The 27,566-nt window shown below is 49.7% G+C and overlaps 2 protein-coding genes across 4 annotated transcripts in view; one reads left to right on the top strand and one right to left on the bottom strand.

The window, feature by feature from the left end:
• The window catches only part of LOC109443560 (thyroglobulin), a 158,227-nt gene that overhangs the window by 97,393 nt on the left and 33,268 nt on the right, over positions 1 to 27,566 (top strand). The window lies entirely within an intron of this gene.
• The window catches only part of SLA (Src like adaptor), a 57,242-nt gene that overhangs the window by 22,189 nt on the left and 7,487 nt on the right, over positions 1 to 27,566 (bottom strand). The window contains exons 2-3 of one of the 3 annotated variants that reach the window (XM_074317166.1): positions 11,730 to 11,993; positions 195 to 292 (exon numbers count right to left, since the gene is read on the bottom strand). In XM_074317166.1, coding sequence (XP_074173267.1) covers positions 195 to 255 — 61 coding nt within the window. In that variant the 5' untranslated portion in view covers positions 256 to 292; positions 11,730 to 11,993. Of the gene's footprint in view, positions 1 to 194; positions 293 to 4,527; positions 4,713 to 11,729; positions 11,994 to 27,566 lie in introns of those variants that run through there. The other 2 variants (XM_074317167.1, XM_019724113.2) reach the window with 2 other exon arrangements.

Genomic DNA, 27,566 nt, shown 5'->3' with positions numbered 1-27,566 from the left:
GTGCCACTACTCAATCATTTTTAGCATTTAATTATGAAACTGTTACCTACAAGCAAAGCGAGGGGGATAAGCCTGAGGGCCCCTGTGGACCCGTTGCCCTGTTGGGACTATGCCCCGCATCCCCCACCGCCCCATCCTCGTCCCCGACTCTCGTGGGATAGAGTTAAACATCGCACCAAAGAAGCCAGACTTACCATCTGAGCAGGGCAGAGGTCTCTCGGGAGGCACCGGGGTGGATCGCACGCTGTTTCCCATTTCTCTCGCTCCCTGGGCTGTCGAAGACACTGGAAGCCTGCGGCACAGGGGGTACACACAGAGTCAGCCACGCGCCCAGCCCTCCGGGTGGAGAATGACCCAGTTTAGAGCACATTGTGCATCATTTTTCAGGCAGCTCGCTTCTTGAAAGGCGGGTGTTTTTAGGTGACGATGAGATTCATGAATGTTGGTTACATTTGCACAGCGTGAGTTCTTTTATCAAGGGAATGACAGAGAAAAACCACAGAGAGGGAAGTTGCTAGCAAATGCTGTTGGTGGCGAAAGTTTCCATTCCTTGCACCCTGGGCGACAGAAAGACACCCTGCAGTGTTTGTGTGAGAGGCTGAGGGTGTCACGTGGCCAGAAGGGTCTCTCCACCCTGAGCCCTGACCCTGGACTCCCAGGCACCTGGGTTCAGGGCACGGCACTTGGGGGCTGCTTTACCACCCAAGGGGCTGTCTGTTTCAACTCTCTCTCTTCCATTTGAGTTTCTCAGCATGCTCTAACAAACGGCGAGAGGAAAGTGCCATGACAAAACTACGTATTTGCTGCACCCTCACAGGCTGCTCCTATGCTTTTACGTCTGCGGGACATTTCGTACCAATTTATTTTTCAGTTACAGTTGACATACACTATTATATTAGTCTCAGGTGTACAGCACAGGGGTTAGACATTTATATACTTTACGAAGTGGTCCCCCTGATAAGTCCAGTGCCCATCTGACACCATACATCCGTGTAGTTATTTCAGTGCTAATGACTCCATTCCGTACGCTGTACTTTCCATCCCCGGGACTGTTTTGTAACCGCCAGTTTGTACTCCTTCATCCCTTCGCCTTTTTCATCCACCCTCTCAACCCCCCTCCCATCTGGCAAACACACCAGTTTGTTCTCTGCATTTCGGAGTCTGTTTTTGTTTGTTCATGTATTTTGTTCTTTAGAACCCACATGTAAGTGAGATCATATGGTATTTGTCTTTCTCAGGCTGACTTATTTCACTTAGCATAATGTCCTCAGGGCCATCCTTGTTGTCACAAATGGCAAGAGCGCCTTCCTGTTTATGGCTGAGTAATAGTCCATTGTATAGATTGCACACTTGTGATTATTGTAAAGTCCCTGCATCCTAACCCCATTTTGCAGTCAAGGACACAGTCTCAGAGAGGGTGGGGGACTTGTCTGAGGTCACACAGCATGGGACTATAGAGCTAGGATTTGAACTGCGGATGCTAAATCCCTGGTTTGTTCCATAGTGGTTCAGATTCTGGCTCTGCACATATAAGCTAGGTGACCTTGGGCAAGTAATTGACCTTCTACTGCATGTTTTGGGGAATAATAATAAAACAACATGGGGTTGTGGCTGTAAAATTAACAGTTAAAGCACGTGAAGCACTTAAGAACATGGCCCAGCAGAAAACCCATGTTAGTTATTGCCATTTACACGGTCTTTTCTGATTGTTTATAATGATAAACATTCAAATTCTGGGCCCTCATGCAAGCATTTTAGAAAGGGACTTAGATAATTACAGAATTAAAGTGTTCTTGCAGGCTGCCCGAGGCCCAGAGAAGGCCGTGCCGTGGAGCTATTACTGTCTATGGGGACAAAGAGAACTGATGGGGCAAGGCCCCAGCCACGTGCACCCCAGTGGACACGCCTGCTCCACCCCGTTCTCTGTCTGCAGTTTAGGATCAAGGCCTTAGGGCTGTGAAAGGGTCCAAAAGCCAGCCATCCAACCCTACTCTAGCCTTAAAACCTTCCTCTGTTCTCTGTGCCTTCAGATTCTGGAACAGTCTATGCTTTCAGAGCAAGGCCTTCCAAAGGTGGAGGGAGGTCTGTATCACTTCCTAATTTTGGGGAGAGATGAGGGGAGGGGATACCTGCTATACTAGGAAACAAGGAAAACCAAAATGAGTGGTTTTTGAAAGTTAATATATTTTAAATATTTACACGAACCGTTTATCACTTATAACCCAAACTAATAGACCGTAATATAATTGTGCTGCTCCCAAGATAATTACAAGACTTGGAAAAACTGTAAAATCATAATGCACCATAGAAAGTGTGGCTGGAACGGGCCTCACATTCAAAGTTAAGAATCCCATCTTATTCCGATCCTGTTGGTCTTCGTGCCAGGAAACAACAGGGTATGTGTGTGCTGGGGGGTGGGGGAGGATGCTTTAAGGATGAGTCCCTCCAAACTCGAGGCCCAGGCCCTTCTTTCTCCCTCTTGCCTACCCCACCCCAAATACAGTGAAGGGGACACCTCTGACCTTGGTAGGACCCTTCCTGCAGGCTGGGCAGGTTTTAACAGCCTCACCTGGCCCCAGGGGCAGAGACCAGTGTTCTTTGTCCCGGGGCCCTAGCCTGGTGTATGCAGTGAAGAAAAAATGCTCCTAAAAAAGTGCTAGAAGAAGCATGCTTGGCAGCATGACCAGAAGCCTCCTTGCCTGCAGTTCAGCAGACACTTGCCGAAGGTCTCCAGTGCTGGGCCTGGAGAAAGGCAGGCACACGTGATCCCACCCACCTGACAGGGAATGTGCGCATCCCCCCCCCCCCCTTAGCTATGTCCAGGGAAGGAGCTGGCAGCCGGCCATGTGTGCACAGGAGTCCCTGGAAGCCCCCCCTGCCACCTTTGTCCTGCTCCCAGGGCTTCCTGGAGCCCCCAAGGCAGCCCAGGCCCTCAGCACCCCGTCTGTCACCACCAAGGCCGTTGGGCTTCTGGAGGAAGCTCAGGACTGGCTGAGCAGAGGCCCCGGCAGGACCCTGTGCGGAGATCACTGAACCAGTGCTGGCCTCCGGCCTCTCGCTTTCTCGTGTCCCCTCACCGCACTGCCCTGCACGGTCACCCCGCTCTCCTCACAATGCCATTCTGTTTCCTGAGGCCTGATACTCGGTGCCAAGGACCAACTAAGCACCAGGGACTGTGCCTTTAGCCTGCCCCAGAGCGCCCACTGGGGGTGTCATCCCCCCCACCCCGACAGTCCAGGAGCCCCTTCCCTCCAGCCTGTCTTAGCTTCCCCCCAGTTCTGTCCCCTCCTCTGAGTCACGTCCAAGCCACGGCCTCTGCTGTCATGTCCATCTCTTCCCTTCCTTTTCATCACAACTCCAGAAAACTCCTCAGGAAAAGACTTTGTTATCTGTCAGAGTGGATTCTCACTTCACCTCTCTTCCCAACAACTCCGTAATTCTTCTCCAGCATCCATATGCTATGATGGGGACATTCATGGACTCCAGTACAGGGAAGGAAAAAAAAAAGTCTTACAAGTTGCATTTTTCAGGTAGGAAAACTGAGCGCCGTCCAAGAAAAGGAACATACCCAGAGTGTCGAGATGAGCAAGGCGGACGAGGTCCTGCAGTCTGGGTTCTCCTGCTCTGACACACGCGTTCTCCCTGTCTCTGTCTGGCAGGGTGGCGAGCAGGTGCTCAGAGCAGGGGCTGGGGCTGGGTTCCAAGCCCACCACACCCTGCGCTGCTCAGAAAAACCCATCAGGTCTCCACAGCCCCTTAGTGGTCTGCTCACTGTAGTCTCCAGGAAGGAGTTAACTTCTCCGAAGGAGGCTTTTATTTGAGAAGAGTGTAAAATGCCCCAGAGAATGAGAGCTGGAATCTCCCTAGTGAAATGGCTGAACAATTTGATTTAATCTGTGACAGTTTTATACAGCGGCTGGAGGTGGGAGAGAGGGTATGAGACATTAATTGCTTCTAGGAACAAGAAGGAGAGAGCAAAAGAGAAATGAGTTAATTAACTGTGGCGCTAAAAAGCCTTGGTTTCTTTCTCCCTTTTCTTTGTGGCATCAAAGGATCAGGACTGGTGCCGGCCTCTCATTTCCCCACCAGGCTTTGGACCAACGCTGCCTTTTCTCTATAACCTTGGGCCTCAGTTTACTCTCCTGAAAAATGAGATGAGTCGAAAAGATGATCTGCAAAGAGAGAGCCACTGAGCTCCTTTTAATGCTTGCAATCAAGACTCAATGACATTTTGAAAATTATTAATAAGAGAAAAGAGCCATCATCATTTCCGTATGAAGTCCCGTCAGACAGAATGCAGACCTTGTTTCTGTTCTTCGGGATGGGGGGATGGCAGTCTGTGGGTGCTCCGGGCCCACCTTCTGGTGGGGCGATTAGCAGACACCGTTGCGTGTCATCTCCAGCACCCCTGGAGGCAGAGCTTCCTTCCTCTTCCACCTTCTCAGGGTGGAGGCTGACCGTTAGCTCCCTGGCTCACACTCCCCGACCTGGAAACCCACAGAGCAGGGGTGCAGGGGGCACACCTACCTCTCCTGACTTCAGAACCCACGTCCTTCCCCCGGTGGAGAGCCTGCGCTGCTCTCTCTCCACAGCGAGGAAGAAAGATCACCAAGGAGCTCTGGTCAGTGAATGACTGGCCACCATTTGAGGAGGCACATGTCATGGAAAGGTCACACGCCTGCAGGGAGCTGCCGCCAGGAATGTGGGATGTGCCTTCTCCAGCTAGGTTTCTGTTTGACCAGATCAGGGAGCCTTTTATCACGCGCTCTGCCTGGTCTTGTAAACACAGGGGTCAGGCTTCTCAGAACCTTCCATTCCCGCGCAGCATCCTGGGATAGGTCTGTGTCCTCTCTGTGCATCTAAAAGCCAGGCCTCGCTGTTGGAATGGAAGGTACCCTGGTCCCCTTCATAGTATACAAAGGGGGAGAGAGCTTGGGGAACCCCAACCAAGGGAAGACAGGTCTGGACTCCGCAGTAAAACCAGGAACAGGTAGAAACCCTTGGCAACGGTGGGAATGTGAAAACTTCCTTAGGGACGGATTCTTCCCTGTGGTTTTAGAATTTCTTCTACAAAGTGTGACAGCTCTGAGCCCCTTCACACGACCTGCTTCTAATGTGTGTGAACGTGATGCCTCAAACGGGGGACCTCACTGCCCACCAGATCAGAACCCCAACAGCAGCAGTCATTACCACAATCACCACCCCCATCGTGGCGGATCAGCTCTCCCTCCGGGCCAGGCCCTGGGCTGAGCATTTCACAGTGGCTGTACCCTGGGTTGCTCCCAACAACTTCCCTTTATAGATGAGCTAAATTAAGTGACTTGTCCGAGGTTATCGGACTAGCGAGAGCCAAGGCTGGGGTGGGTTCAAACCACGTCCGCCGGACTCCAAAACCTGTGCTCCCAGCTGCCCCGAATTGCTGTCCTGCTTTCCTGCCCTCTGGTCTAGTCTAAGAATGTAGCAGAAAAGTGACTTTTAAAAGTCATCCGAGCAAACTTCAAGGACTGTAAACTTCTGGGTACAATGTAGTACCAGGGACACAGAGGTCCCAAGGGGTCTCTTGGATGTCAGGTGGCAATGCTTGGAAGCCCAGGTCCGGGGAGCTGGCTGCGGGGAGCAGAGGGGACTGGGGAGAGAGGCCAGTTAAGGCCTGCTAGCTTTCAGCTGTCATGGTCACTCTTAGATGGCCTGGCATGGTCAGACGGGCAGGAGTGAACCCTGTGGGCTGCTTCTCAGCCTTTCATAACATGATTTTAAAGAACTGTGAATGCTATGAGGGGGGAAAAAGAAAAAAGCAGCTGTGCTTACACCATCCCAATTTTATAAAACTTTAACATGTATATGCACAGATGTAGGAAAATATTAAAGGAAATTATTTCCAAGATGCCTGCAAGGGCTCTCTCTCTGGGTAGTGAGTTTATAGGTGAATTTATCGATTTCTTCTTTACAAACCTTTCTAAAATCTCCATATTTTCTCCCATGTGTACAAATTGCTTCTATAATTGGAAGAAGAACTTGGAACGAATACTGGAGCTTTGAAAGGGGGTTTTCAAACCAGGAAAACCTAGGTTCAGATTCCAGCTCCTGCCCTATTTACTGGCTGTGTGTCCTGTGACTAGTTACTACACTTCTCTGAGCCTCCATTTTCAAATCCATAAATCTGAGATACAAATACATGCCCGGCGGGGTTGATCTGAGGATTAAATGACAGATTATACCCAAAGCAGAGAAAAGATTAGTGAGATAGGCTAGCAAAAATTTTACCAAAGCCGGATTCCTTGGGGGGTTGGATGGCCAGCTAACTCGCTGTGCAAGTTCCCCTCCTTGGGCCTTGGGGTCCTCAGATATGTGGGAAAGGTTGGGCCAGACAACGGCGATGGCCCTTTGGACTCACCTATCCCTGTGCGGTGGCTGGTACCCGGTCTCCACCCGGGTGACTTGGGGCTTGCCCAGTGCTGCCTGTGGTCTGCCACTGCACACGGGGAAAAGAAGAGCTGGCACAGGGGCTTAGCATCGGTTGGTTTCCATGCCAAGGATCTCGCAGCATTTCCGGGGGCACCCCACCACATCCTGACCTCGCGCCACAGGTGCACCTACCCTGTGACCCACATTGTTCCCTGCTCTCCTCTTGGGGCAGGTGCAGCCACAGGCCTGCCCCCGGCCCCCAGCCCCACCTCGTTCTCCTTTCCCTGCGGTACAGCCATGGACCCCAAGGCATGGCCAGGGCAGGATGGATGGAGCGCGGGCAGCCAGCTCCGAAAGGCGCAGGGCCACTCCCGTGTTCTCCTCCAGCCTGACTCAAAGTCAGAGGCTCTACAGGCCATGTGGGGGAGACTTGGGGATCCTCTCATCGGGGTATTTCAAACCTCCTGCTGATTTGAAACCTGTGTTAAGAAAGTTTCCCCAGAAACTCAATACATAAAATAGAGAAAAGCAAGGCACTGATTGGGGTGTGTGTGTGTGTGGAGGGGGCAACCCTCTTGCCTTTCTATACTGCCTGATAGAATGCCCCAATCCCGATATTATAAATCACCAACTGAAAAATAGCAATTCAGTGCCCTCGTATTACACAGAAAAGGCTCAGAGAGGGCAAGCAACCTGCTCAAGGTCACTCAGTAAGTGTGGACAAGCGCTCTGTAGGTTTGTCCATCCCAAGAGAGCCATTGCCCATTTGTCAGCGTGGCTGTGGGTCCTGACCCATGTGTCTGCGAGCCTGTGTTCTGACGCCTTCTACCTGTGGCTCCCCAGAAGGAGAGCTCATGCACTCTCAGGCTAACCGGGAGACTCAGCTTTGATGGAAGCGTCTTATAAAACAGGTCCTTTTAGGATATCACAGGAAGAAGCCAAATTTAGGGCCCGTTGGTGCTGGAGTACCTTTCAGTTTCACCCCTTATTAAGTTACTAAACTTCTTTGCATTGCTTTTTGTTTGTTTTTATTTTAAAAATGGACAGAGTCCTATCGTCTTCTCTGGGTTTTCCCAAGTGAAGATTAGAGAGCAGGTGTCACAGGATGAGCACAGTAGAGGCTCCCCTCCCCTCCCCTGGCTCCTGGTTTGTGGCTCTTCTCTGTGCTGACAGTAAATGTGCCCCAGACCTGACGGGGAGCTCTGTGAAGCACCGTCTCGCTTTACTATCTCGTTGAAATCAGAAGTAAAAATCCCCCCATTTCTTTGTTTCCTAGCTCAACCTTTCATACACAGAGCCCCCTGCCCCCCCCCCCCCGCAAGAAAAGAAAAAACAACAACACAGAGGCTGGTGGGATATGGTGCCAACCTGTCTAAGTTTGTTGTACCCCAAACACATTTGTTGCCCAATCCCATGCTATGAGTGGGGTTGGGCCCCACGCCAGAGCCTGGACACCTACCTATTTCATCTATAGCCGACTGAATATTTTTGGAACACTGACAGTGAAAAAACTGTCGTAAAGACACATATTCTGATATTAGACTACACAGATGCACCGTTACACAGAATGAGAAAACAGTCCATTCGAAGCTGGCTTTTTCTTTTCATTTGAAACCTGGATCCTTGGCAATGCAGGTTTCCTTAGAAGGAGGTGGATGGAGCATTGCATGGAGACACTAAGGCTGTCTGGGCATCTGGGCCCAGGGATTGTCAAGTTAGTGATTCCTTTATTCCATCCCATTTCCCAGCAAGACTGACTTTTGCTTTTTGTTCACCTACATGAATCCCAGTGCAGCTCATAAGCTTATAGAGCGAGATGGAAATCGCTGCTTTGCTGAATAACAGCATTTGCATGCACTGACCCTCCTGCTGGGGAAGGGACCTCACCCCTCACTGTGACTCACTTGTCACAACCACAGATGCCAGGCGCGAGGACAGCTGGGCTACTCTTCATTCAGCCCACGGTCCCATCCTCCCCTCCGCAGAAGGCCTGTGTGTATTGCGCTGAAGTAGACTGTGATTTTAACAAGCATTTGTGTGATCGCTTGCTGAGTGACTCACTGCTTATGAAGACAGGTCAGGTCCAGTTTTACCCCTGGCTAGAATGTGGTGGATGTTCCGTAAGGAAATAAAAAGTAGTAGAGGAAAACTGCAGAATCAATACGCCTAGGAGAGCTGCATCGCTGGCTATCATCATGCATTTTGAATAACAGGAAACCAAGGCCTGAACATTTACATAACTTGTCTGGGGTCACCCAGCTGGTCGGAGGCGGAGGCAGGATTTGAATCCAGGCCTCTGGCTCCGGATCGCGGCCGGCTCTTCATGACTGCGCTGTCAGGCATGGGAATTGGAGAGAGGATCGCACAAAGCTGACTCTGTCCTCTATTGTGACAAGCTCATGGCGCTACCTTTTGTGTGCTGGAGGGCCATGTACATAACAGATGTTCAGTGGATGGACCAGTCGCTGTCTTGATAGAGTAGTGAATGGGGAATTGGTTCCTGGCCGTCTGAGTGATTGGCTTTATATTCAGAGGATGTCAGTTTTAAGCTGACTGTCCGTGTGACTTGGAGGGTGTGGGGTGAGACGGGGAGGGGGCAATGGCACATCTGTAAATTGGGAAGGAGCATGGCTGCCTCCCGGGGTTAATGTGAGAATTCAATTGAACACACTTTACTGACTGAACTGGTTCCCCGCTGCTCTGTTCTGGATCAATGTACTTCTCCCTTTAAGTGTTTACAAACCCCAGGTTGTAGACGTCCTGAGAACACAGTCCTCCAGGAAAAGTCACGACCTAGCAGGCGCCTGGCACATAGTAAGTGCTCACTGAACTTGGCTGAGCGGCTGAAAGAATTGTGTGTGGAGTGCCTGGCGTGTTGTACTTTCAGGTCCAGCCTGCCCCTCTCAGGGCAGTCATTTCCCCTGATGACCGTAATGAGGACAATTCCCACTTTCTCCTGCAGCTCTTGGAGCCTCCCCAGCTTCTCCCACCCCAGTCCCCGCTGCCTGCAGGGTGCTCAGGAGGGAAGTGTGACTTTGCAAAGCTGTTTGACAACAAAAGGGAGCCACTGAGCCTTTGAGGCGCCACAGTTTCTATCTGCAGCTCGAGTTATCATAACGAAGTGAGCCCCCTCCCCTAGGGGTTCTCAGATGGGAGGAAGTGGTTTGAACCCAATGTACTTATTTCCTTTGGAACTTTTGGGGAGGAGAGAAAGAGAGGAAACCTGTCACATGCTGTGGCCTCAATGCATATTTATTAAGGGAAGGGATGGATGGATGGATGGATGGATGGATGGATGGATGGATGGACGGACAAAAATACTAACAGGACCCTTACGTTACTGACAATAGCCACATGGTATAGCCTGCCATGCTGGAAATCCTTAATGAGAATTTTAAGCTCCAGCCTCTCAGAGCTGGGGTACATAAATACTTGCGGAATGTGAAATGAATAATTAAAAACCAGCAGCATCTATGCATGCAGGAAGCTGACTGGGGTTTACCGGAATGAATAATTTCTAAGTCTTTAAGACACGCTCCCCTTGAAAAAATGTTACCAGCTCTCGAAACTCAGAGAAGGAACATTTTTTTTTTTCTGTATTAGGAAAATGATTCAGGTTGCTGCAATGACACCTTCCATGTCTGCTTCATTTACTGTATCAGGTGGAGGAGTAAGTTGCTGCCCACACCTAGAAGTACCCAAGTCAGTTGAAGTACTTTAATTGTCTGGGTGAGGGCATGAGTTAACAGCAGTTATTTCGTATTTAGCATCTCTTACATATTGTTTACAATGTAACTTTCTTACAAACACACAAAGAAGCTGGTCTTCTTTTTTAAGAGGAGGAAACTAACACTCAGAGAGGCAAAGTGACTTGCCCAGAGACACACAGCTCTCTGGCGGCCGACCCAGAATGTCCACCCAGGTGTCACTGATTAAGTCACACGGAGCTGTCTTGCTGCCCTGATTCTAGATCTGTTTAAGATGTAGGAATCTAAATAGATTTCAGTCTGTCTATTTCCTAGGTTTTTAGTACCTTTGTTATTAGTCTACTTTTCAGAGCATATTAAGCACTCTTGGATAGTGTCCTCCTAAGAGGAGAACATCAGTTGCAAAAAATTTTGCCCGAACTTTGATCTGGGCTTACCTCCCCCATTTTCAAAGTACCACAGCCCAGATTAGAGATCGGAGGCTCAACATCTCATAGCAAACCACAGAATGGCAATTTGCAGAACATGCGGTGTATTTCTCCTAAAATGAAGAGTACTGCTTCATTTTACACACTTCTGTCCTTCACACACTTGCTCTCCCTGAGGCTCTCCCCACCTGCTCCTCAGCCCTTAGGGCGTCTCACTGCTGTGTGATTTAGAAGAATCCCTTAACCTCTCTGAGCCTCATTTTCTCATTTTTCAAAAGCAAATAATAATTGTAACCTTGTAGAATTGTTCTGAGAATTACAGGGAAATGCTTTTTCATACAATGCCCCTCCCCTGGCACTTGGCATGGCCGACCCCATCCCTTCCCACCCAGATGCACAGCCCCAATTCAGGACATTTTGAGGCCAAAGGCCCCAGTCAATTCCCTGACACCAGGCTCTCTGGACACCTAGGAACAAGAAGAATGTGGCTGTGCCTCATCCCCTGTAGAATTCTAGTTCTCCGAAATCTCTACTAATCCTACCCCTGGCCCTATACACACACCACCGACTTTGATTTTGATTTCTTATATCATCAGCGTTTTCCCAAAGAAGACCCACACAGCCAAACTCTAGAAGCACTACTGTGATGGGTCAGCCTCCCTGGGCTCCATGCACCTTAGATGTCACGACTCCATGCTGATAGCATGAACTGAGCACCTCCTACGTGTCTGAAACTCGTCTGGGCATTTTGCATATGCTCACTCATACAGTCTGCCCCATACCTGTGAGAACTGGGTCCCAGTAGTCCCAGTACTTTACGGAGGAGAAAATGAAGTCTAGAGAGGTTTCAATGACTCGCCCAAGGTCACACTGCTGGAAAGTCTGATAGCAAGCAGCAGTTGTCCTCAGTAAGAAGCCTGCAATGTGCCACGCTGTTCTGTGGCTGCAAAGTGTCCTCTGGTGGGAATGTGCCAGCCCCAGCTCTCCAGCCCTTCTTGCCATATAATTACACACCAAACATTCACTGAGCGGGTGCCGCGTGCTGGGCACTGTGTTTGGTGCTCGGCCTCTCCTGGCCTGTTTTCATGGACAGCGTCTCTGTGTCCAGAAAGTCACCCCCCACCAGCTGTGTGTCTGAGGGCTGCTGATGTCTCTCCCTGCCCAGCCCCTGCCGTGGCGCCCAAGATACCTTCAAAGGCTGGACCTGGTCTCCCTTGGGAGTAGCTGAGGAGGGGCCGCCAGGAACACCATCACTGCCTCTCCATCAGCTGCTGTGCTCCTGCAGAGTGAGCGGGCAGCCGGGCCTCCGGCGGGTGTAGTGAAGCCCATGCTATCAAGAAGAACAGCAGTTGCTAAATCAGCCACACACTTCCTCTGCTAGCAACGAGGGAGGTGCGGACCTTGCATAGGGGCCGGTTCCTGTTTTCAGTAACCACTCTGAGCCGGCTTCTCTCTGTCAGGACAGGGAAGACAGTGGTGTTATTAAAGCCTTTTTTTTTTTTTTTTTTTTTTTTTTTTTTGCAGTGGCCTTGGGAATATGGGCAGCTTGACTCTAAATGTCCAGGCCACGCTCAGACTTTCAGAGGCTGGACCTTTTCCTCTAACTAAAAGGCAGGAGAGACCGCTCTCATGGTCCCTGGAGCTCACTGGGTCCAAGGAGGCTGTGGCTCAGGGCTGCAAGTACCGCTTTTCTTAGTTTCCCAATTCAGACTGCTTCCTCCTGTTGCTGCTGAATAAACCCCACTGCAGAGTTTCTGGCCCCCTCTCAGCTGTAGGCTAGGTTTTAATGGGCAGACGCTTAAAATAGTGGGCATCGAAGCCCCTCAACAGAAAGGTGCTGTCGACCAGCCTCCCTGGGGTCGCACTGCCCCTCAGTTTTGCTACAACCGTAAGAAACCAGAGAGGTTATGAAAAATAGGTTGCAGATTAAAGTTGACTAAGAAAATACGGCCACTGAACGCAATGCCTGATGCCTGACTGGATCCTGGATCATGGAAAAGGACTAGGAAGAACATTATTGGGATGGGGGACTGGTATGCAAATACATGAAGTGCATATGAGGTGCCGGTGTGGCAATGTTAATTATCTTGGGCATGACCATGACATCATTATGTGGGAGAAGCGCCAGTTCTTACGAGAGCCATGCTGATGTGTTTGTAGGTCAGGTGTCGTGATGTCTACGACATGTAAATGGTTCACTAAAACAAAAATATATAACACATAAATAAACATAAATAAAGAGAAAGAGAGAAAATGAGAGATAGAGAGCAAATGCAGCAAAATGTTGATATTTGGTGAATTTAGGTGAAGTGCGTATGTGCATTGTAATTCAACTCTGTGATGGGTTTGAAAATTTAAAAAAAAAAAAAAAAAAAAAAGTAGCCCCCTATTCATAGCATGTGGATCTCAAGCAAGAAAGCCCAGGCACCTGGGGCCTCAAGCTTGTTGGCGACAGAGGTAGAAGCTGTCGGAATGTCGATTCCAGGCAATACTGCCTGAGGACGGTTTGCCTGAGCTGGAGATGCCGGGTGACCACGCTGGGGCTGTTTCTGGGAACCCTGGCCGACCCCCACCTTACAGAGATGACAGAGCACAGTGTCCAGTGACTTGCCCAGAATCACACAGCTGGTGTTGGAGCAGAGCCTGGGGCGGAGATACACAGTGCCAACCCAGCAGGGCTGACTCGGCCACCCAGGGCCAGTCATTTAGAAACCTCACTCACTGTAGTTGTTGAAGGCGAATGAAAAACATCAGGGCTGCTTCTAAATTTAGAAGGCGCTCTGTACTAGATAGATGCTTCCTTAGACAACTTGTGAAAATACCCGCCTTGCGCAGGACACCCTGGGAAGGTACAGAGGAAATATTACAAAAGACCAAGTGGGCAGTTTGTCTTGGAGGGGAAAAGCAGACTGGCAGAAATATGCAGAAGTGGTGTCATCTGCCCTATATTCACACAGAGGAAAAAAGGAGGTTTGGACCGATAGTCAGAAGGCATGAGTTTTGTGGAAATGGCAACTTTTCAAAAAGTATTTATTGAGAATCTACTATGAGTTAGATTCTGAATTCATTCAGTCCTTTATTCAGTAAAACTTCACTGGGTTTCTTCCTGCCACTGGGACCAGCTGTGCACAGAACCCAACAAAACCCTGCCCTGACTGAACTTACTTTCTCTGGGGGAGCCATGGTATGAAGACTTAAATATGGCAGCCATCAGTTATGGTGATGGCTGGACGGCAATGAAATGGTTAATGCGATGGTGGGTCCCAGAGGTGCTGCCTCCCACAAGCGGTCAGTGGTGGGAGGCATGGGCTCTCTATGGAAGTGCCATTAGCCGAGACCTGTAGGAGGAGACGGAGCCCGCCTGGGACCAGCCAGGGCGCGAGAGTCTCAGGCAGAAGGAACTGCTGGCGTCACACAGAGTTTGGAGAGTTGGGGGAAGGGCACTGTGGGCCCTGAGAAAGCTCCAAGTCTGATGGCAGAGGCGGAAGGCAGATCGGCAGGGACCATAGAGGGGTGTTCCCTGACGGACACAGTTCTCCAGGAGAAGCTTCTGCAGAAGGAGAAGCTCAGAATGTACATTTCTATTGGGTAACGGGGTGACCTGCAGAGGTCACTGCTAATGTTCCCTGGCCTTGATGTTTCACCATCTCCCTTTTCGGCCTTGGGGTAACTTCCAGGACACAGAGGAAGTTCGAGAAAATGTTCCTAAAACTGTCATCTGTGATACACAGATGGCTGAGCTGTGTGACCTGAGCAGGGGAAATGGTGTGGAGGTTGGAGCCCACACTTGGCAAGGGACATCCCCACAAGAACTCAAGTATAAGTATGGAGTCGGCCCTGTGTCAGGAGGCCACACGCCAGAGCTTACGAAGACACTCAGTTCCATCTGCGTAGAAAGCACCTGATTTCTGGAGGGCCTTGTGAGTTTGTTAGCTCTCAGGGCCCAGGCTGAGGCCACAGGCAGATTAGCAAAATGTCCCTCTGGGCTGAGGATTGCTCACTGAAGATGCTGCCTTCTTCACCTTATTGAAATGGAATGTTCCGCTATGTAAACAGCTATCTTTGCACACTTATCACTGTTGGGAGGCAGATGTTACATTCCCCAGCTGGGCTTTTGGGCAGGTGTCCTAACCAATGCAAATGAACCCCGTTCCTCCAGCTGCAGGTCCCGGAGGCTCCAGGATCTAGGAGCAGGGATGCAATGTGTAAGCCCCACAGTTTACAGCTGGGTCCAGTATTTCCAGAGTCCCAGTCTACTCGAAGCATTTGTCTTTTTTTCCTACAGAAATGCTGGACAGGTTAGAAGATGAGGAAGGCAAACTTGCAAACTAGCAAGCTCCCTCTCGATGGAGAGAATCAGATGTAAGTTAGTTCACTCAGGAGGGAAATTCAGAGAGCAATTGTTGAATGCCAGGTGTCACACTCTGTGCCATGAATGGTCGACGGGATTCTTGTATCCAAAGGGGGGTTAAAGCACGTGACCTTCAAGATCCGGTGAGAGCCGGAAGTTCTCCGAGGGCCAAGTTTTTGCCCCTTGTACGGCTGGATAAGTACTGACTGGTTCCCCTGCTCAGTCATGAAGTCAGTGAATACTCTTTGAGCGCCTGCTGTGTTAGAGAAGCAAACGAGTAATGATGTAGGAGACTGCTGAGGGAGTGTGTCGGACAGGAAGGGGACTCTTCCCTTGGAAGACGGCTTTGACGTGAGCCCAAAGGGACACCAGTGTGAAGACCCAGAGGAAGAGCGATCAGGGGAAGCAAGAGGCAAGTGCACAAGTTTAGGGCTGACAATGCTCGGAGTGTTCCAGGAGCAGAAAGAAGGGAAAAGGAAGCGACCTTTGCAGGGCCCGCAAAGGCCCTTGGCTGTTGCTTACGGGACCTATTTATTCTTCCCAATTACTCTGTATGTCCAGCCTTCTCCTGAAGGAACCAGGCCCCGAGGGTTTCCCTTACTCACTGGAGGCCACCCAGTTGATGAGGGACCCCCTCCCAGCTCTAGCTCAGTCGCCTGTGAGGTGAGCACACTGCCACTACCATGCTGGCCTCCAGTGAGTCTCCCATATCCCAGCGCTTCTCCCACACCATGCCAGCCCTGTGTCCCCACAGAAGACGCAGATCCTGTCACGGCTCCGCCAGCACCTGCCGTAGACTCCTGTCCCCCCCCCAGGACCACTCAGTTCATCACAGTTCGTTTCCATCCTCCCCCCATGACAATGTCCCCACTCACGGCCCCCATGCCCTGTTTATCACAGGTACTTTCTGTGTCACTCTACGTTTCAGGCCTCCCTCCTCTTCACCATGTGCTTTGCCACCGCCCATTCTGTAGTTGCGTGGGGCACCCCTCCATCCTGCAGGCCCCACCCAGAGCCCACCTTGTCCGTATGTACTCCCAGACCTCCGGTAACCAAAGCTGGTTGCTTCCTCTTCAGAATACGCCCTGGAGTTTCCCCTGCCCCACTGGAACAGGACACACGCATATTGGAGTTAAGAGCAAGAGGGGGGTTCAAGATATTTGGGAGCTGTGTGACCTTGCAAAGTTTTCTGGATCTCTCCATGAGCCTAGAAGGTGTTACAAATCCCACTTCCTTCCTAGGTCGTGAGGGTCTATAGGAGAATGTGAATAGACTGGCTGGCATAGTGCAAGGCACGTAGTGGGGGTCCCCTGAGTAGGGATGCCTCCCTTTCCTTTCAAAGTGGAGCATGACCTTGGAAAGGCAGGGACTCATCCAACACATGACCACTGAGCCTAGCACCGAGCCTGGCCCCAAAGAGGTTACCATGCTTATCCAGCTGCTGAATGAACAAATGAAGGTGGTGGGTCTGCCTGCTGCGCACAAGCACATACGTTGTCAGCACTGACGTTTCCCCTCTGGGGAAGATGATAAACTAACCATGAAAATCAACTGGGACACATCAGACCCTATTGTTTCTCTAGAGATGGGAGTTCCTGTTTCGGGAACCATCTCCAAAGTTGGATAAGTGATCCATTTAAATGAGCTGACGTCTCCAGCTGGAGTGGGGCTCAGATGTGTGGCATCAGAATCTCTTTGTGCTTCTTTGGGAGGCCTCTTGGCGCTGACGGTGTTCTGGGGATTGAAGAAAAGTAGATGCCGTGTTTCAAATCGCTGTACGTTTCTGCTGGGAAGAGTTGCACAAACTTGTTGATTCACTAGAACTGTACTCTTGTCTCGTTGCTCAACTCAGCCCCCCTGCACCCAGCCTGCTTCTCTGTTCTGTGAGGGTTGACAAAGAGGTCAGTGGGTTTCCCAGAGGTTGGGATGGTCTCTGAACAGGGCCCAATTTCAGCCTTTGCAACTTGGTTCTTCTAACTAGCTTCCTCTAGGTGCACTGATATACAAACTCTTTTATTTCCTAGATCTAGCGCAGGCATCCATTTATTTAAATGAATATTATATTCAATGAATGTTAGCCACAGGCCAGCCGTGAGGCTAAGCCCTGGGAGGAGAAGGGTGACAGTAACACATGCCCTGCTGTCTTATCCTCCCTTGGTGCAAGCACGTTGTCTGTCTTCTGGGGAAGGGCCCAGAGACCCCCGTGAACTCTGCTTAGGAACAAAGATGGGTCAGCCTTCCCACAAGAAGGACGAACCAGTGCATGGTGGTGCCGGGTGTGTCAGGCCCCACAAAGGGACTCTCTTCAAGGGTCCCCCCTAACACCCCCTTTCCCATCTCTGTGTTGGTCTGACTTCCAAAAACCATAAGTTCCATGAAGGCAGGGTGTCTACCTGTTTGGTCAATGATTGACACCTGGCACAAGCACCTTGCCTGGCCAGAGCAGCCATCAAATATTTATTACAAGGGAGGGAGGGAAGAAGGAAGGTTGAATGGGAGGGAGGGACAGAGGTAGCACGTAAAATGGAAGGGAGGAAGGAAGGAAGGGAGGAAGGGAACCAAGGGTAGGGGACACAATGGAAGCCAGTAGGACATTTGCTCTGCCCCATGCTCTGTGCTCACGCCTCACACAGGAATTTCCTGCGCCTCTGACAGCAAGGCTGTGAGGCGGGCTCTTCACCACTGAGGGGACTGGGGCTGAAGAGGGGACTAATTTTTCACAGTCAAAGAACAAGAAGGTGGCAATGCCACAGTTCAAGCTCAGGCAGTCTGAGACGATCTCTCTCTCTCTCTCTCTCTCTCTCTCTCTCTGTCCCTCTGTCCCTCTCTCCCTCCCTCCATATACACACATACATATATACCAGCCCTTATTCTGAGCCAGCTGGTTCCTGAAACAAAGCTACAGGAATAAATGACTAGAAAGGAACACCTAGGCACTTTTACAAATTCTAATTATGAAATTATTTTTAAATGGCAACACCTACCCAATGTGTGTGTACAAATTGCTCCTTGACGATGGAGGGGACAACTCAGGAGCCTGCATTTTAAATTCTTTGTCACCTTGGCCATCACTCAGGTGTCACTTTGAAAGGGTGATACCTTTGCCTGGGGAATCGGTGCTTTTCATGTGCCAAGCATTTAAATGGTTTCTGACAGCCAGAAGGTGACAGAGGCAATTAGATGTAATGTTTGTGACAGATGGAAAAAGGCATTTTGTCAAGTCTGCAAAAACTTGGAGGAAAAACATGACAGGAGAGCAAGCTTCGTTCTAAAGGCGTAGAGCCGAGGCCCAGCCTCTGTGCATTTTCCAAGCTGTGCCTGGGAGTTGCCCCCTTGGTGGGCTCCCCACCATGAATGCCCACAGCTAAAGGGGCAGTGTGTAGCTAAGCCACGTGGAGAGAGATGTTTACCAAAATGTCCGGAGAAAGAAGGTTGAGTGCAGAGTCACCTCCATTCCTATTTGCTTCAGCACATGGAGGCTGGGTTGTGCAGTGCCTGTGACGACAAACAGCCTGAACCCCACTCCTAAGCAGTGGGTGATCTGGGGAAAGTCGTGTACGCTCTCTGAGCCTCTGTCATTGTTTAATAAAAGGGGCAAGTCATCATTCCCTGGCTCAGAGGTTTCCTGAGCACAAACTGAGAATAGTATATAAAGTGTTTAGAACACAGTAAGCGCCCATTACCTGCTGGCACCTTCCTCCTCTTTCCTCTGTGTAGACACAGTCAGTGGGCGATTTAGGTTTGCAAATAAAAATGCACCAAGGCACAAGCTTCCTGTAGGGCAGTTTGGCAGCACATGGTAAAAAATGGTTTTAAAAATATGTCTATTTAGAATGCGAGGCGGGAGTCTTGCCCCTTGGGAATAAACACCGGTTTCTTAGCTATGATTCCAAAAGCACAAGCAGAAAAGAAAATATAGGTAGACTGGACTTCATCAAAATTCAAAACTTTTGTGCTGCAAAAGATACCATTGAGAAATTGAAATGACAACCCACAGAAGGGAGAAAACGTTTACAAATCATATATCTGATAAGGGACTTGTATCCAGAATATATAAGCACAACTCAATAACAAAGACAGCCCTATTTTAAAATGGACAAGGGATCTGAATAGATCTTTCTCCAAAAAATATATACAAATGGCTCGTGAGCTCCTGAAAAGACACTCAGCATCCTTAGGCATTAGGAAAATGCAAATCAAAACCACAATAACACTTTATACCCACTAAGATGGCTGTCGTGATAATAAAAAACAGATGATGATAAGTGTTGGTGAGGATATGGAGAGTTTGGAACATTCGTATATTGCCTGTGGGAGTATAAAATGGTGCCACCGCTTTAGAAAACATTTTGGCAGCTTCTCAGAAGGTTAAACATAGAGTTACCATGTGACCCAGCATTTCCACTCCTAGGTGTACAATCAAAGGAAGTAAAAACCTACATCCACATGAAAGAACTGAACTCCAATGTCCATAGCAGCATTGTTTATAATCACCATAAAGTGGAAGCAGCCCAAATACCCATCAGCTGTTGACTAGATAAACAAAATATTGCATATCCACACAGTGGAGTATTTCCAACAATAAAAAGGAAGGAAGAACTGACGCATGTGATAACACGGATGAAAGGGAAGGAGCCAGGCACGTAAGGCTATGTATTGCATGTTTCCATTTATATAAAATGTTCAGAACAGGCAACTCTATAGAGACAGAAAATAGATTAGTGGTTGCCTGGGGCGGAGGGGCTGGGGGTAGAGAGTGACTGGGTAATGGGTACATGGTTCCTTTGCAGGATGATGAAAATGTTCTAAAATTAGATGATGGTGATGATTGCACGACTCTGTGAATGGAACTAAAAACCACTGAATTGCGTGCTTTAAATGAGTGAACTGTATGATATGTGAGTTATATCTCGATAAAATCATTTTTTAAAAATTAACTGTAGAGGCCAAGAGACATAGCTTACAATACTATCTAAATGTTCATCGTTCATATATAAAGCAAACATATTTTCCTTTAATAAAGGTTTTCACAGGGTAGCTATTTAATGAAAGCCATTTAATATGCTATGTAAATAGCTTAGTCAGTCCATTTTTATTATGTCTCAGAAAAGAGAGAAAAAAAACAGTATACCTTTGACCCAGTAATTCCTTGGGATAAGGAAGTCATCATGTATATGTGAACAGATTTAGCTATAAAGATGTACATTGCAGTGTTGTCTAAAACATAAAATTAGAAACAATAGCTATCATTTATTGAACACTTACAATTTGCAATGCACCATGCTGTTCTATGAAAATCACCTCATTGCTTCACAATAACAATCTTCGGGGAAGCTATCAATACCATCATGCTCCTTCTTAGAGATGAAGAAAGAGTCCAAATCAAGCAGCTATAAATCAGAACTGGGATTTTCGTCCAAGTCTCACATTCCATGGCCAGCAGGGTCTCCTAACCTCCCTATGACTCTCTCGCTAAGTACTTGATTGCACGCTGGCATTAGCAACTAATAAACGTAAAGTAGTAGGTCTCGGCACAGAATGATAGTCACAGTGGACTGTGAGGTGAAAAAGACAGGTTCAAAACCAATGGGATCTCACTTATTTCCTACACACACACACACACACACACACACACACACACACACACAGACTTGCGAGAGGCTAGTCGTGTGAACAGTCATCCACTTTGGGAGGATTCTGTATGATTTTAGTTTTCTTTGTTTTGCCCACCTGCATTTTCTACCATGGATTTTTGTGCTGCTATTCTTGCTCTAAAAATTGCAAAAATTGCTCTGTTTTACCTTTCCGTAAACTAGGGTGACACACCCCAGCCCTTTTTCTAGGGTGTGAAGAGGGTCGCTACTTTGGCAGGTCTGTGATGACAGAGAGGCTTGTTGTTGGGACCCCTCCCCTCAGTCAGGGCCACCTCCTTCCTCCCTCGGGGTCTTCCTTCTGTCCCACCTCTCACTTCCTCCCTCTGGCAAGTGTTCTCTGAAATGGTCTTGGCCGTACCACCTGCCCACTGACTGGCCCGTATGATAAGTGAGGACTGCTTTCTTCTTGACAAGAGTCAGTTATATTTTATTATGGACCTGTTCTTTTAAATGTAATTAATGTTTTTTCTAATAGCAAAATTAGTAGAAATTCATTGGAGAAAAGTTAGAATATTATGAAAAGTATAAAAAAAAGCTAATAAAACTCACCCATCATTTCTTCACCTTGAATGCATAGGGACTCTGGGAATTGATAAAGCTGGACTAGCCAAAGAACCCAATGGACCGAGAGGACTGAGGGACGTGGTGGGGGTGGGGACAGGATGCCCATGAATGTCACGTGGCCTGTGCCATCAGTGGACGCAGCTTGGGGGTCATGGGAAAGCCGTAGCACCTTGCAGTCAGAAAATCTGGGTTCTTAGCCTCTCTTAGCCTCTTACGAACAGATGGCTAAACTTCTCTGCTGCTCTTTCCTGAGTATATTCCAAATTCTTTTTGGAATAAAGTGGGGAATGTACAAAAGAGCGATCATAGCAGCCCCCGCTTACCTGTGGTTTCACTTTCCACGGTTTCAGTTACCCACCATCAACCACAGTCTAAAAATATTAAGTGGAAAAATCCAGAAATAAGCAATTCATCAGTTTTAATTTGTGCGCTACTCTGAGGGGCATGATGGAATCTCATGCTGTCCTGCTTGTCCCGCTCTGTCCCACCTGGCATGTGAATCATCTCCACGTGGTAAACGCGCCCTGCCCGCCCGTTAGTCACTTGGTAGCCATCTCAGTTATCAGATCGCCTGTCCTAGCATTACAATGCTTGTGTGCAAGTCAGCCTTATTTTACTTCACAATGGCACCAAAGCGCAAGAGCAGTGATGCTGGCAGTTGGGAGGTGTAAAGTGCTTCCTTTAAGTGAAAAGAGTCATGAAGCCTGTCTTGGAAAAAAACAAAACAAAACACATAGCATTCAGTAGTATCTGCTGCTTCAGGCATCCACCGGGGGTCATGGACCGTTTCCGCCTCTGATAAGGGGTTGGGTGGTGGTGGTGGTGCTGTAACTAAGTAGTGTATTTTCTTTTAAAATAATATCAGTTCTTCCTACTTTGTAGGGTGGTGGTAGGTATTTAAATGAGCTAGTATAAGCAAAAGCTTTATATGAAGCAGAATGTGGTGTCATTGTAAACGCCTATCAAAGTGACCAAGGGTGGATTCTGGTGTGTCTCCACGTGGCTCTTCCAGGCTGCAGACATCACGACGTATCTTCTGGAGCCCCAGGGCCAGCCTGCTGCCATGGGAGAAGCCAGACTCTCCCCGCTTTCCTCTCACTGTCCTGGCCACCCTTACAAGGATCTTGTGAGTGAGTCGCCATCCGCCAGCCACTAAGGGTCTGTGACGTGCATAGTTATCGCGTTTCCAGCGGTAGGTAGTACTACGCATGGGGAAATAGTTCAAACTCCGTAGTCCTGGCTCTGCTACTTTCAGTCCCAAGACCTTGAACAAATGACCTCTCCACCCTGGGCCTCAGTCTGCCCACCTGTGAGGTGGGGATGATCATACTTAGAGGTTGGTTGTGGGGATCACGTGAGGAAACGTGCATGAGTGACTGGCTGTCCCACTCCCCGTAAAATTTGATATAATTTAAAGGTGGAAGGATGGCAATGGAGAGAGGATGAGGGGGGTGGTCTGCAGAGCTCGGAAGGTATCCCACAGCAGGGGGGAAGCGCCCAGGTGTGACACTTTGCCTGGTGCTCAGTTCCCTGTGCCACAGAGGGACCAGGCTGCCTGTTGTTCCTGCAAGTTTTGCTTCTTACCATCAGCCATGATTTATGAAGAACAACCCCACTTCTCTACACTGGATGTTGTCTTCAGAGTTTTAAAGAGAACAGTTATGCCGAGTCAGTCAGTGAAGGGCCAGCACGCAGGTGTCCTACAGGCAGGATGAACAGAACCAAGAGTAGGGGACGCAATGGAAGCCAGTCGAACGTTTGCTCTGCCCCAGGCTCTGTGCTCATGCCTCACACAGCCCGTTTCCGACACCTCTGCCAGCAAGGCTGTGAGGCGGGCCCTTCACCGCTGAGGGAACTGGGGCTGAAGAGGGGACAGACGTGTTTTGTACACACACACTTCTCCATAGTAGAAGGAAGGGACTCTCTGAGCCTCCTTCAAGCCCTACCCCCGGCATGCTCTCCTAGGCTACGAGTCATACCTGAATCTGCTTTTAAGATCCTTCAGGGCAAAAGCATCACCTCAGCTGACACTCAAAGGACATCAGCAAGGGCTAAGCTACACCTTGGTTTTTCTCATCCCGATTCCCTGCGCTTTCTCCAAGAAACCAAGCAGTGCTGATTCTGAAGGAGGAGGGGAGGGGGAAGGTTGAGGAAGGGGAGGGGGAGGAGGGAAAGGGGAAAGAGAAGGAGAAGAAGAAGGGGGAAGTGAGCTCTTACACCCTAAGACCAGAATTGCAAGATGAAAGTTGCGTTATCACCCCTTTGACTGAAGTTTTGCCAAAACTGAAGGGCTGCAAATTAGAGTAAAACTCATGCTTTCAGAGGTCAAGAAAAGAAGATGATTTCAGTGTTGAAAACATTAAAGAGAATACTAACTCAGATGGATGGCAGCTTTTTAAAAATGTCTGTCTCTGCTCTAGGTCTGAGTTCTCTCTGAGCTGTCACGGCTGCTCAATAGTCTCCCCAATTCACCTCATCTACAGTGTTCTGGTGGCACCTGCTGGGAGTGCCACCAGGAGAGGGCTGGTGCAGGGCAGTGGCAGTGACCTTCTGGTTCACGCCTCGTCCCTTTCCCCTCCACTGGGCTCCCCGTCTCAGACACTGCCTCTCCCATTCACCCCATCCGGCCATGCACTTCAGTTCCGTCCTGTTCACCACTATTTGGTGAAGGCCTACTGTGTGCAACCATTGAGCTAGAGCTGGGGGTGAAGGCATAACCATCTTGACCTCTGCTCTCTCTTGACCCAGATGATGGAGAATCTCATCTAGAGGCCACTGGTATCTGTGCCCTGATGGGGATGGTCTGCATTTCAAAAAGCAGATGTGAGCGTAAGCAATGCCTCCAAGGTGGAGATTGCAAGGGACTTGCTACCGGTCAGCCTGCTTTGTAATGAGAGGGTTACTTAAGTGACTTTTTAGGCCATGGGAAAAAAAATTAAATCGTAATTCTTTTCATCAATATGTCTGTGTGCGGTGCGCTGTTGCAAGCGTTGTGTGTGAGTTAACTCCTTGGTTTCACATGGCACCCACAGGGCACTGGGCTCCCCACACTTTCCCTCCTTCCCATGAGGTAAATGTCACCACCACCTCATAGATGGGAAATGCGCATGCGAGGGGTGCTAGGAAGGGACCTCCTGGAGGGACCCCCCAGAGCCCCCTCACTGATCCCCCTAAAAAGGGGCCGTTCGGCCCTCCTGCGATGTCCACATTTGTCCCAGAAACTCCCCCCCATTGCTTTTGTGGTCAGTGACTTCCTCCTGGAAGGCCCGTGAGTGGTTCCTCCTGAGAAACTCTGGGTGTCCATTTCAGGAAAGAGAGAGAGTGTGTGTGTGTGTGGGGGGGGTGTGTGTGTGTGTGTGTGTTTCTGTCTGTGACTGCGTGTGCCTGTATGTGTGCTTGGACAAGGCCAAGTCCTGCCTCTGTGGTGACTAACCGAGGTCACCTCAGTAGCTAACTGAGGTCAAGACATCTTACAAGGTACGGAGGCAGCTGGGAGAAAAAGCAGTGGTCAGCAACTGTGGTTTTCCCTGCACTATTTTTAAAGTTAAAAAAAATAATAATTAAAAAAATAAAACACTAAGCGGAAACTCATTGCCTTTAAGAGCAAGATCAGATTTAGATAAAGCACTGGCCCAGCGATTAGGGACTGCTGGTGTGACTGGGCAGTCTGAGACGATCGGCTCCCCCAAACCCTCCAGGGGTCTCGTGAGCCCCCACACACCAACAGTAATATGAACTGCACCCTGCCCCCTGTGCATCCTCATGATGGGTTATCATCCCCACTCACAGATGAGAAAATCGAGGCCCCCAGCTGTCATTCACATGCTCAAGGTCACCTCAGCAGTAACAGGACCTGTCCTTGTGCCCAACTCCCCTGTTATTTGCACAGCTCTGCACGGCACCCTTCCCCACCCACCCAACCAAGTGCTTTACAGTGAGGGCGAAGCTTGCTGTTGGCTTGTTTAACCACTGGTTTTCCATGAAGAAATAGGTTTCTTTCAGAAAGATCGATTCAAACAAAACACTTTGAGAGGAAAGTTCTCTAAGCCGGCGTGCAGTATCAGTGTAACCCACGCCTCTAACCACTTCCTCACCATATCAGGAGCTCTGGCTTTTTATAGCTGTAGGCAGTGTTGAAAATAGTAGAGGATCCCATCCCAAAATCCGCATCTCCCCACAGCCCCACTGGGGGCAAAGCCAGGTTCAGCGCCCCCCCACCACTACCTCAGCGTCCTGTGGCTCAGTTCACAATTTAGAACCTGGGGCTTTGACTTTGAATACCTTGAGGGAGGGGTGTGTGTGTGTGTGTGTGTGTGTGTGTGTGTGTGTGTCCTCTCCAGACAAAGCACATCTCACCAAAGCTGCCCCCCCTCATCCTTGGAAAGATACAGCCACAGGCACAAGGCCACCACACAAGGGCTAAATCATCCTGACCCTTGTCTGTTGTCACCGTTGCTGAATTTCCAGGCCTGGGCTGGCTGGGCTTTTTATTTTCATTGATGCTTATCCGCGCCGTCAGCCTGGGGCTCTCCCTAGTCTGCAGCTGCTGGAGCTCAGGGTGTGCCACTCGCTGGAGATCAACAGTGCAGGAACCCGCAGCAGTCCAGCCGATGGCGGGAGACGCTGAGCTCATCTAAATGAGTTGAGGACAGGAAGCCATATACGCTGCCTGTCCTGTCCTGAGTCTGTAGACCAGGCTGCCAGCCCTGTTCTGAGCAGCTCGGAGCTCTCGGACACATTGTGACAATGTCAGGTTCCACCCCGCCATGTTTCCCACTCCCTCGGCGTGGCTTCAGACTGTCCAGCCTCTCCGCTGACTCTGGCCACAAGGTCCGTCCTTGGACCTGACAGCTGAGTAGAAACAACAGTGATAACAGTACCTCCACCTTTGATCAAGCACCTACCGGCTGTATGCAAGGTTGACTAGTGGCTATGAACTTGGCCTTGGGGCCTGGCCTCCTGCGTTCAGGTCCTGCCTCTGCCTCTTACTAGCCCTGTGATCTTGAGCAAGTCACTCACCCTCTGTGTCTTAACCCCTCGTCTAAAAACTGGTATGTCGCCTGCCTCATGGCAGGCTGTGAGGCTTAAGTAAGCTGGTGTCCGTGCAATGCTGAGGACGCATGGAAACACTCCACGCAGGTGATCTAGCTCTTGTGATGCTCAGTCATCGCACCCCAGAGGGGTTACATGGAGTTGCTACCTCTGGCCACGGTCCCCAGGAGGAAAACGTGAAGCCATCGTGTGGAGCTGGAAGCCACGTCTGGAGCGTGCTGCATTAGCTTCTGGGACTCAGCACCTTGACGCTCCTGGGGACACGACCAGTCCTGGGCCCTGGGCCGTCCCGCTGCCCTCTGTGTCCGCTCCTCACGGTGCCATCCCAGGATAGCTGTTCTCATTGCCCCACCCCTGCTTTGCCCGTGTCCCTTCGGTCCTGACTCCTGGAACCTTTTAGGGCCAGTGCTGAAATGTGCTCACTTATTCCAGAAAACACGTCCAGCTGAACGATGAGGAGGATGGGTCTGCTCTCCTCTGGTGTCTCTTTTACACAATGGGTCACAGCACTAACGACCCAGATGAGCATGGGCACCCCGCTTTACAGTTTCCAGAATGCTTCCCTCTGCTTTCCATCAATGCTCCTCTTCCAATGCAGTGACAGCGGCACCCTCTGATGTACCCATTTCACGTATAAGGAAACTGAGCTGTGCATTTCCGGTGCTTTTGGTTTCTGCTATTTTTAGCTCAGGGTAGGGCCTAGAATGGAGTCAGCCAAATCAGTGCTCTCTTTACATTGGATTAAGAGGGTACAGCTCAGCTCAAGGACACGCCGTCTTGTTCTGGATGTAAAACTACCCATGGCACAGTGTGGGGTTGGCGGCATGGCCAGATGTGGGCGCTGGGACGCGAGTCCCGACTGTCACTCACCAGCAGGGAGCTGTTGGGCGAGATACTGAACCTCACGTGCCTGTTTTTCTGTCGTTTGTTTGTTTTCTTTCAATTCTCATGTTTCTTAATTTCCTCCTGGAACCTGGCTCCCACCAACCTACACTCTTGGAGAGGAAATGCTCCCAGCAACCTAAAATTTTAAGAGACTTCCAATGATTTTGCTGGCACGATTGACTTTCACAGCCACTATTTCCATCATCTTCTAGGTGGGCTTCTAGTTTAAAGTCCACACGTGTCTTAAGTGAGCCAGGAACTCTTGCTATGTAAGGAGCCCCCAGGAGTGGTGGTGGGATGCTGTCCTCCCTTCTACAGAGTCTTCTTCCCAGAGGACAGGTCTGGTCTTTTCCCTGTTCAACCACCGTCAGCCCGTTGCACCTCTGAGCAACTTTACTTTGTAGCCAGGACTGACGACCACCCTGCCCAGGGCCCTCACTCCGAGGACCCTTGTTCACGGTGACACAGATGCTGAGGATATGGAGAAGCCCTGACCCAAATGCCTGTGGGCTTCTCCGGG

This window comes from Rhinolophus sinicus, linkage group LG12 (genome assembly GCF_036562045.2).
Source record: "Rhinolophus sinicus isolate RSC01 linkage group LG12, ASM3656204v1, whole genome shotgun sequence".
Taxonomy (NCBI): domain Eukaryota; kingdom Metazoa; phylum Chordata; class Mammalia; order Chiroptera; family Rhinolophidae; genus Rhinolophus; species Rhinolophus sinicus.
Note: the sequence above shows the minus strand (reverse complement) of the source record. Positions and strands in the feature narration are given on the sequence as shown.